This window comes from Mytilus galloprovincialis, chromosome 1 (genome assembly GCF_965363235.1).
Source record: "Mytilus galloprovincialis chromosome 1, xbMytGall1.hap1.1, whole genome shotgun sequence".
NCBI classification, from domain to species: domain Eukaryota; kingdom Metazoa; phylum Mollusca; class Bivalvia; order Mytilida; family Mytilidae; genus Mytilus; species Mytilus galloprovincialis.
In genome coordinates, this window is record NC_134838.1 from 95,879,164 (window position 1) to 95,891,133 (window position 11,970).

General features: G+C 38.0%; 1 protein-coding gene across 1 annotated transcript in view; it reads right to left on the bottom strand.

Annotated features, from left to right (window-relative positions):
- LOC143045965 (uncharacterized) overlaps nt 1–11,970 on the bottom strand; it is a 122,134-nt gene that overhangs the window by 57,832 nt on the left and 52,332 nt on the right. The window contains exons 46-52 of the mRNA XM_076218837.1: nt 11,607–11,781; nt 10,702–11,157; nt 9,906–10,139; nt 8,502–8,863; nt 7,500–7,857; nt 6,690–6,986; nt 12–6,230 (exon numbers count right to left, since the gene is read on the bottom strand). Of these exons, the coding sequence (XP_076074952.1) occupies nt 12–6,230; nt 6,690–6,986; nt 7,500–7,857; nt 8,502–8,863; nt 9,906–10,139; nt 10,702–11,157; nt 11,607–11,781 (8,101 nt within the window). The remainder of the gene's footprint in view (nt 1–11; nt 6,231–6,689; nt 6,987–7,499; nt 7,858–8,501; nt 8,864–9,905; nt 10,140–10,701; nt 11,158–11,606; nt 11,782–11,970) is intronic.

An 11,970-nucleotide genomic window follows, 5' to 3' on the forward strand; every position in this document is an offset into this window, starting at 1 on the left:
GTATTGTTTACCTGCACTGCCATGTCCAGCTCCAGATGAATCATGGGAAGATCTGGTACCTGCTCCATCACCCTCCTCAAATCCATAGCCATGACCATCGCCAGTAACAGATCCACCTTTTTCTACTGTTATCATGGTAGCATTTAAGGTGACCTTCAAAGTGTCAGTTTCTATAGTACCTCCATTCTTCACAGTTAGATTACCTATTTGGAATGTTGGAATCAAAGGATCAATGGTCACTGTTATTTTGCCTAGATTTTTCACATTCAAAGTTCCAACAGCAATTAACCCTGGAGCATAAATAGTTTCAGGCATTTCTGTATACCACATGACCAAAGATTTGATTTGGCTTGTGTGAGCTTGTTCAGATATTGTTAGTTCTGCATAACGTTCTATGAAAAGATTTTCTACTCCAACCATTCTTCCACTAAGAATAAATCTTTCAGTTGTCAATATGAAGTCAGTTGGCATTACTAGTTCTCCTCCAATATCTACGTGGAAACCACATGGAGCATCAAGCAATGTATGTGTAGATTCTACATAGTTAACAATTACTTGTTGTCGATTCTGGACACGAACAAGACCCTTCTTATTACCGGTCAGTTCATGGATAATCACAGTGAGATTTTTTGTTCCTTTAGGATGGTAGAAGTGCACATATGAGTATCCCTCCACTTGTACCTCATTAAACTCATAATAAACACTATTGTTTTCCATTACCATGGCTGGATTGTCTGTTGTTAAGTCACCATTATCCACTAATAGTTTTGAATGCTCTGGTTCAATCATTGTCTTATTAAGTCGTGGATTATATTTCAATTCCCTATATGTAGGACCCCTCTGTGATTCATACTTGAAGACAGTCCCAGGTCCACCATCACTAGATCCTTTGCCTCCTCGTGATAGGTACTCCCCTCCATACAAATTAAAAGAACCAACATGTAGAGCCACTCTTCCTCCACTTCCTCCTCCTCCTGTGCCACTTCCATCACCTCCATGTACAGCAATTATACCATGGCCAGAAATATTGTAGGCCTCTACAAATAAACTGCCACCACTACCACCACCAGTACTGCCACTGGTGGCTTCTGACCCATTGGCACTAATGACACCATCCACATGGATGTTTCTTCCAACCTTCATGTGAAGATATCCTCCTCCAGAACCAGCACTGCTGCCACCAGAACCTCCACTGCCAAGATCTGTTGGTGAAAACAGAGACCCATGGGGGTAGGAATCATCAGCTCCACCTCCTACACCACCATAACTACCTCCTGCAGTGCCACTCCCTACACCTAAACCTTTCATTGCTTCATATCCCCTGCCATCTAGATTTATCTCCCCTTCTGGTTCCAAGTCCACCTCTCCAGCATCAATATAACCATGATTCATCAACATTGTACCTTGATATTTGATTTCCAAAAAGGAAGCTGTGACTGTCATATCATTTGTTATCTTTCTAAATTCCAGAGTTCCAGATTGTTTGATGTTGATTGTTGGAAGAGAGAAGTTTCCTTCTGATGAGATGAAGGCATATGTGCCATTATCAAGTAAAGCTGTCTGTGAGGTAGCTGTTACACTGACCACAGCTTCATCTTCCACATAAATATGATGGACACCGGTCATTACTCCTTCAATAGTGGTGTTTGTTCCCTGCATGTGAACTTCTGTTGGGAAAATAACCTCACTACCATAATCAATGATATAACTAGCAGGGGCTTCTGTAACATTGCTGAGGGATTCTATATACTCAATATACACTGTCTGATCAGATCTCATGTGTATCTGACCAGTTCTGTCACCTTTCACCACATGAATAATAACTTCCACAGGTTTATCTGGATGATAAAAAATCACTCTTGAATATCCTGTTACTTCAAATTCATCAAATTCATAGTCAGTTGTCTCATTAACCATAATCATAGTAGGAACAGGAACTAAGTTTCCAACATTATCAATATGAACATAACGATGGTCAACTTGGAAGTAGCTGGTATTAGTTCCTTTAAGATGTTTTAATATTCTGTATTCTAATGGTCTGAAATTATTTTCCACATAAGATGTTCCAGCTGCACCCCCATGAGGTAGGATATTGCTGCTTCCACCATCGCCACCACGGTTAGTGAATTTCCCTCCGTAGCTATATCTGTATCTACAATGGACACCAATCCTTCCTCCTGCGCCCCCTCCTCCAGTTGTTCCGGCACCGTTACCTCCCCTGACGTTAATCTCACCATGTCCAGTGAAGTTTGTAGTAAACATGTTGACACTGCCACCACTGCCACCACCACTGTTACCTGAGACACCATCTGTACCTTGTAAAGCCAGTAAACCATTAAGTTCCAATCTCTGGCTAATGTTCCAAAGCAATATACCCCCACCATAACCACCAACTCCATTGCCATTTCCTCCTCCACTACCAAACAGGTCTGGGTCATACACTGATCCATAAGGTTCTGCTGAGGATGAAGAATTAGCACCTCCCCCATAACCACCATGACTGGCCCCATAGCCTTCACCACTGATGGTTACACCAGCTCCATAACCCTCTTCAGGTTCATGACCATGTCCATTTAGATGGAATATTCCTTCACTTTCAATCCAGGCATAAGAAGAGTCAATGGCAGCATCATTCATGTACAGATTTCCAAAATACTTGACTCTTGTTTCACTGTTCCACATATGCATCACATCTGTTATTTTCAAAAACCCTACAGTTCCACCTTTCTTTACAATGAAATTGTCCCAAGCAAAGTTCCCTGGTTCTTTAACATTGTAGTATGTACCATTTTCAATCAAGGCCGTATATGCTGTTGAGTGAAATTCAATGTCAGTTGCATCCTCTACATATAGCTCAGCAACTCCAGTTATAAGCCCAGCAAAGGTACTATTTGCTCCATGTAAATGAGTCTCAGCAGGCATTATTATTTCTCCTCCATCATGTAATTCAAAACCACATGGAGCTTCAGTCTTGTTAAGAATAGCTTCAGTCACTTCTACTTTCACATGTTGTGCACTTTGAATGATCAAAATACCAGTTTTGTCGCCTATAAATAAATGAATATCCACATCCACTCTTGTAGCATTATCTGGATGATAAAATTTGAGACGTGAGCTTCCAGTTATTTCTGATTCATTGAAGATATAGTTGACAGTTTTGTTTTCATTGATTAGTGTTGGAGCAGGACTGTACTTCAGTAAATTGTCAGTGTGTACATACTTAAAGTCTACATCAAAGAAGGTCATGTTATGCACAGGGTCATATTTCTTAGCTCGATATTCTATTGGTCTTGTATTTTCTTGTACAAATGTAGTTCCTGCGGCTCCAGCTCTTGACGAGGAGTATGATCCTCCACCATCTCCACCATAATTGTGATATTCTCCACCATAGGAGTACCTCCATTCACAGTGTACACCAATCCTTCCTCCTGCTCCACCACCACCACTACCAACACCATTACCACCAGCAACCAAGATTTCACCATGTCCGGTCATATTTAGAGCCTCTATCAACAAACTGCCTCCACTTCCACCTCCTGAATTAGCTCCATTTCCATCTGCTCCATCTAATGACAAAATTCCATTCATTTCTAATATGGAACCAATTTCCCAGACTAGGAATCCACCACCGGCCCCACCAGTTCCTTCTCCATTGCCACCACCACTACCAGCATACTCCATGGTTGGATAGGCGGTCCCATTACCTGGTTTGAAGACAGAATTATATGGTAGACCACCAAAATTTGGTTCTGGTCCTCCACCCCAGCCTCCATGGCCAGCTCCCCAACCAACTGAACCTTCCGTCCAGCCTTTTCCATAACCAGTCTCTGCAGGATTTCCTACAGAATTTAGGTTAAATTCTCCTTCAGCTTCAACATGAGCATAACTGGATTTAATTAATGCAAGATTCATCAGGAGAAGACCTTCATATTTAACTAGAAATTCAGCACATACGATTGTCATTGGATTTTCAATCTGTTGGAAGTTTGCCTTTGATTTCCTTCCTACCTCTAGTATGGACCATTCAAAGTTACCTTTTTCAGTTTCCTGCACCCTGGTACCATTCTCAAGTAAAGCAGTATGACCTGTGGAGAAAAATCTCACATCAGATCCTCTTCTGATGAACAATTCTTGTATTCCTGTTATAAGGCCAGCAAACCAGTTCCTTCTGCCTACAAGATTGACCATTTCTGGGAATAGAACTTCTGAATCAGCATCAATCTTAAAGCTGACAGGTGCATATGTTTCATTTGATATTGATTCCACAACTTCCACATATAAAGTCTGACCTTCTCTGATATGTATCAATCCTGTTAGGTCTCCCTGCATTTCATGTACAATGACTTCCACTGGATCTTGAGCCCCAGGGTAATCAATGATTAAGTTGGCATGACCTCTAAGATCCATTTCATCAAATGTATAACTCTCAGTGTCTCCTTCATTTAGAGATGAGTAAAGCCATGGTTCTCCATGGTCTACATACAGATGTTCATCAATGTCATTATTATCAATCTCAATCCTACGGTGGTTACCAACTCGTACAGTTTCATTTCTCACTTTGTCATATTTGAAATCTTCATAATCTGGTCCCCTGTCTGTTTCTTCAATGTACACGGTACCCGCAGCTCCAGATGGCATTCCTCCAGATCCAATTCCACCTCTTGTGTTCAGTAGTCCAGCATATCTTCTGAAAAAATGGATGAATATAGACATGCGGCCACCAGAACCACCACCTCCAGCTCCTGAGTCTGATCCGTTTCCTCCACTCAGGTCAATATGTCCATATCCAGTAAAGTTCATGACATCTAGTATCAGACCGCCTCCACTACCTCCACCTGCACTGGTACCCTGGCCATTCTCTCCCTGTAATGTTATCTCTCCGTCTACCCACAATACTTCACCAACAAACCAAATTAAGTATCCACCTCCACGACCACCTGTGCCACCATTATTTCCACTGCCACCACCACTGCCTGGATGCAGAGGTTTGTACAATGAATCATAGGGAAAGCCACCGGTATCAGGATATGTAGCTCCACCATGGCCACCATGAGCTGCTCCATAATGTGAGATGGCATGACCAGGACCTGACTGTGCTCCATATCCCATGTAGTCTACACTTAGCACAGCTTTACTTTCAATATTGCCATTATCAGAGTAGATAGTGCCATCAGTCATGAACATTCTGCCTTCAAATTTGATGTTCAGTTCAATAACTTGGAGAGTGAGTTCATGTTCAGAAACAGTAAATCTTGCTACAGATCCTCGCTGAATAGTGAAAATTGTTAAACTGATATTCCCTTTTTTAGTCATGTGAACATATGAGCCATTTTCTCTCAAGGCAGTCTGAGATGTAGAATAGAATTCAACATCAGCTCCTTCAGCTATGGTTAAGTTCTGAACATTGGTGAGTAAACCACCCATCTCTGATCTTGTTCCTAACATGATAACAGTGGATGGTAACACCACTTCTGTGCCACTTTCTATCTTGTAGCTGACTGGTGCAACAGTAAAACTTGTAGTTGATTCTACATACTCCACATGAATGACCTGTCCTGACAATATATGCATAAGTCCTGTTCTGTCACCATCAAATTTGTGGACTATTAGTTCTGATGTGGATCCATACATCTGTAACACAGCATGGTTATTGGCCTCAAGTTCGTCGAATTCAAATTCATTGTTGCCATCATCTGTTGTTATAACTGCTGGTGAGATGAGATTTCGATTGTCATTGTCAATATATAGCTTGACAAATCCATCCTTATAGACAATACCTTCAGATGTGTTAACAAACTCTTTTGATGTCAGTCCAGTGTTGGAGTCTGTAAAGTAGGATGTGCCGCCTGCACCATTGCTATCATCATCTGACCTTTGTGAGCCACTGTAACCGCCAAAGGTTATGTAATCACCAGTGTACTCTCTGAAATAAGAAATGTGAACCCCAATTCTGCCACCGCTTCCTCCATATCCCCAATGATATCCTGTTCCACCCTCAGTAGTCACCTGACCATGTCCTGAGAAATTAACCGCCTTTACATGGATACTACCACCACTACCACCTCCACTGTTGCTTCCGGTGGCATTGCCACCCAGACTCATCAGTAATCCATCTAAATGCAGTGATCTTGCCACATTCATATTAATAACTCCTCCTCCTTGTGCTCCATTGGCTCCGCCTCCTTTACTGCCAGGGTGTAGCGGCTTCTTGTATGATCCATAACATTCAGCTAAAAATTATAACATTAATTCATAAAATTTATTTGAATGTTGTGCTCAAATGATCTAGTATACATCAAAGAATATTTGTTTGTTTAAATACTGACTGATGTTCAGTGGTTGTCATGTGTTGATGTGGTTCATAATTGTTTCTCGCTTTTATATAGATTAGACCGTTGGTTTTCCCGTTTAAATGGTTTTACACTTTTAATTTTTTGGAACCCTTTATACCTTGCTGGTCGGTGTGAGCCAAGGCTCGGTGTTGGTCTGTACTTTGACCTATAATGGTTTACTTTTACAAATTATGACTTGGATGGCGAGTTGTCTTATTGGCACTCATACCACATCTTCTTAAATCTATTTAGATTTTAGCATTTTCCTTCTTAAGTATGTATCAAAATAATAATAGTAATTTTTAAAAGATCTCAGTCATCTTTTTTACATAATGTAACTTTATAAAAATTACTTACTATTAGAATAATTGGAAGCCACATTTCCTCCCCCAAATCCGCCATGACTTCCACCAACACCAACTCCTTCATTATCAATCCAACCATCTCCCGGTCCTTCCCATACCACACTCCTCCCAGTTGTGTTGATCTTAGCCTCACCTTCCATATGTAGGGTACCAACCTCAATAGTTATATTGTCAGCATTAATGTGGGAGGCATACCTCATCATTATATCAGACACCTCAAGGTTCAAAACACCATCATGAATAATTTCTGCTTCAGCTTGTAGAGATAACATTCCAAAAGCAATGGTGCCTAAAACATAAAATTTTCTTAGGAGGTTTATTGTTTGAAGATCACAGGTCTCATATTATTATTAGTCAAAAAATAAAAATATTTTTTTATTTACATTATAGCAAATTAAAGTAAACACATTCAACAGTTTTCAATACTGTATACAGGGTTATATTAACAGCAGTTTTATTTTTGGTGTTTGAATTCATTTTACTTTTATTAAACAAAAAAGTTTATTTCATATACAATGCATAAACACATAAGTAAAACTGGTCTTATAAATTTGTTTTCTTGTCTGAATAATTTCACATTTTTAATGTTTTGGTCTTTTATATCCAACTATACAGTATGGGCTTTACTCATTGTTAAAGGCTGTATAATTGTCTATAGTTGCTAACATCCACTTCATTTTAACTATAGTGGATATCTGTCTCATTGGCGATCATATCATATCTCCACATTTTTATATAAAGCCAATTCCGCAAAAAGGAAAATAAGAAAAAAGAGTGGGTGAAAATTTCAGTTATCAATTACCCCCTTCTAGTGTAACATATTCTCCTCCTATCCATCTACTATTGGTTGCAGTTTTTGCTATAGTTACAACTCTGCCTTCCTCCAAGGTCAAGTTCATAGCTCCTGCCAAGTGTCCATCTAGGTCAAGAGTAACATCACCTATACCAATCAACCTGAGGTCAGATGATGTCCACATCTGTCCTCCATTGTCCACAATAAAGTTACTAGGTGGAGATGATCTAAATACACTGTAGGCATCAAATTCTATATAGAACTGTTGACCATCCTGGATGTGTATGAATCCTGACATATCTCCCAATACTAGTCCAATGTTAATAACATCGATATCAATACCTCCATCAGCTATTTCTAACATGGCCTTAAAGATGATAAATGATAGTTTTTATTTCTCATCCCAAATGTTATTTTAAAACATGTTAAGGCTGTGAGAACACATTTTATGTATAAGTTGAAATGGGGCTATCAATGGCTTTTATTGTTTGTTTAATAGTCCACTCGCATCAGTAATTTGTTTTTTGTCTTTTTGTGTATTGTGTTTAGTACCTAGGTGATGAGAAAACCATATAATACTAATTTTTTAGTTTGTTCCTATGTTGTATTGTTTTGCCACTGTCCATTTGTAGAAGAACATACAGAGTCCAATAATGATGTTTTGTCTTTAAATACTTGTCTGTAGTTTGTCAGAATAAAGTAAGCTCAATTAATAAAATGAAATGCAAAATTAATGGCAAGACATAATTTTGGTGTGAAAAATAAATTTGAAAAAAAGTGTGACAGCTGGTAAATTCTGACCCCCAAAAGATAATTTACATGACCGGTTGAAAAAATATATATCCCTTATATCAGATCATAGTATAGTTAACTGTTCTGTCCTTCTTAAAAGATAACTAAGTACCACCAGATGTCTACACTGAATAACTGGAGTTGTTATTTTGTTGTTATAATAAACTTGATCTGACTTTTTATTCATTTTATTCATTATAAATGTTGTCCATTACTTACCATGTTGTTCAACATGAGATGATCAAAGTTAAGATCAGCATTATTATCCAAAGTCTGATTGTCTGATGAGTGTCTGGGATTTTTATGGTTGACAACAACTGGTTTAGGGACAGCCAACATTCTTCCATCCAGATACAGCTTGCTTTCATATACAAACTCTGCAATCTCATCCTCAACAAAGACAGTGCCTGGACCTCCACGATCTCCATAGTATGTTCCTGTTTCTCCATAGGCTAGAAGTTCTCCACCATACTCATTGTATGTGGATGTGTGGACTGCAATACGTCCTCCAGATCCACCTCCACTTGTTGAATGACCTTGACCTCCATTAGCAGATACCAGACCATGACCTCTTAGTTCACCTGATAATGAATAACAATATTTAGTAAATACTTCTAACAATAGGCAATTTCAAGTAATATTCAAAATTGAACTATTCTTAAATGTAAATACTAGTCTCCTAATAATTTTGCAAACAGTTAAGTTCAAATTTGTACTAGGTGCTAAGGGCGGTCTTGAACTTGCATTGCGGTGAGATTTTTGCTCTGTGTTGAAGGATTCACTATGACTTTGAGCTGAAGAACAGCAATAAAAGTGCTGTTCCTTTGTTTATTGTGTGGTTTTGCTGTGAATGTACTAATTTTGTGTCATGGATGGATACCCCATATCCTTTGTTTTTCTATTCAAAAAAAGATTAATCAAAACTTAAATTAACGAAAATTCACCTTTGAATTTGATAAAAAAACAAGAATGTGTCCTCAGTACACGAATGCCCCACTCGCACTATCATTTTCTATGTTCAGTGGACCGTGAAATTGGGGTAAAATCTCTAATTTGGCATTAAAATTAGAAAGATCATATCATAGGGAACATGTGTACGAAGTTTGAAGTCGATTGGACTTCAACTTCATCAAAAACTACCTTGACCAAAAACTTTAACCTGAAGCGGGACGGACAGAGGGAGGGACGGACGGACGGATGAACGAACGAACGAACGAACGGACGCACAGACCAGAAAACATAATGCCCCTCTACTATCGTAGGTGGGGCATAAAAAACAAGAATGTGTCCTCAGTACACGAATGCCCCTCTCGCACTATCATTTTCTATGTTCAGTGGACCGTGAAATTGGGGTAAAATCTCTAATTTGGCATTAAAATTAGAAAGATCATATCATAGGGAACATGTGTACCAAGTTTGAAGTCGATTGGACTTCAACTTCATCAAAAACTACCTTGACCAAAAACTTTAACCTGAAGCGGGACAGACGGACGGACGGAGGGACGGACGAACGAACGGACGAACGAACGGACGCACAGACCAGAAAACATAATGCCCCTCTACTATCGTAGGTGGGGCATAAAAATAGGCTAATGGTTTAATATACTAATGTAATAAACTAACTTGTAATTATCCAGACAGATCCACCACTACCACCTCCACTAAGGTTACTACCATCATCTCCATCAGCCTCTATAGATCCATCCAGGACCATCAGGGTTCCTACTGTTATCTTAGCTCTACCACCACCTTTCCCACCTTCTATATTACTGCTACCAGCTCCACCCTGACTACCTGTTTCAGTTGGCTCATACAAAGAACCATAGCCTGATCCTCCAGATATGGTGACATCAAATACTGTAGAAAAGCAATTCTTTAATTTACTATACTGACTATGTTAAAAAAAAAATTCAAACACATATCAAAAAGAAATATACTACATGTACAGACAAATTGTTATCTTTTTCTCTTTAAGTTTTTAAGTTTTTTAGTCATAGCTTGTGAATCTTTATATATTTCTGGTGAATTGATGCACATCTTGTCCTAAGGTCAAGTAAGGTTGTTTTGTGATAGTTCAGGTCACATGTTAATGTTTGAAGATTCTAAAGCGATTTGTTGGGATCCCATTTAAGAACTTGTTGTGATGAGTTGAAATATCTCAATAACATTTAACCCTAAGCCTTTCTTTGGTTATATATTTTACTGAATTATTTTTTTTTAATATGGAGGCAATAAAACATCTTATCACAATCTTATGCGTAAATTTTATAAATGTTTTCTCTATATTTATGGTCTTGTATATTCACTTTAATGCTTTATTTATAGGTTTATGCAATAGCTTCTGATTCTACATCATTTTAAATTGAATAGATCAGTGAAGCCTTTTGAATATGAATAAGAATTGACTGAATTGTCTTACCAGGTTCTGGCGTTGTTGTTATTATAGTTGTAGTTGTTGGTATGGGTGTAGTCCTTGTGGTGAAATTGGCTGGATATGTCAATCCCACTGTTGTCTTAGCTACTGTATCATTCAATTCAACTTCATCACAAATGGTAACAGTCTGACAACATGTAGAATTCATACAGTCGTAGGTTATATCATCACACTGTGTTGTATTCATACATTGTGTTATGTTTTCACACTCTGTTCCATTTTCACACACAGTTGTATTTTCACACTGATAGTTGTAAGTGCAGACAACTGGCTGTTGACACTCTGTAGAATTTTCACAGCCAGTTGTATTATCACATGTTGTTACAGAGTTACAGACTGTTGTAACTTTAGTTGTAGTTGACATTTCCTCCATGGTTGTCATCTCAGGTTCAATTGTTGTTGGTTCTTCAGTGGTTGTGGTTGTTGTTGTTGGTATTTCAACTAAAATTGTATACAAGTATCTTTAAATAAATATCCCAAAACAACAAAAGTATATAAGTGTTGCTATTTCTTTCAATATAACTGTTTGGAAAAAGAATTTTGAGACACTACAATGAGGATAGAAATTTGATTTCTAATTTGGTCAACCATAAAAATACAGATTGATGCGTCTACCTGTTAGTGCTTTTGCCCAATATTCAACTTATCATACTTACTGATAAACTTATTTAAAAAATAAAGTAATACCACATGATAAGTCAGGTTTGTTTATAATTTGTGTAGTTTATGCTTCATATATACCACTAAAATTTACAGAAAAAAATATGTTTCAATTGACTCTATTATATAGAATTGATAATTGAGTAAAACATATTCAATCTTTTGACCTATAAAACAAATTGCAACCTGATGAAGTTCAACAGAGTTGACAAATGAAATATTATACTAACCACTATGACCTCCTCCTTGTGAACCATGTCCTGCACCAGAATACTGTTGAACTGGGGAACCAGTTGTTGATGAAGCAGTGCCTGTGCATAAGAATCTAGCCAATGGTTCTACATAAAAGTTTGTGGCTTCTATATCAAATGTATCAGCTCGGAATTCTGCACCATATTTTATATCCTGTTAGAAGACAGCAACATTAATTGTTTCAATGTACATCAATACCAAAATGCAAAAATCAAGTTAGTTATTAATATTCATATATGTTGTTCAAAAGGATGAGAATTGTACATGTATAAGTTCAACTTTAAAATGAACATAAATGTAAATCTTGAATCAAATAGGGTACAATCAGAAATTATTGTGATT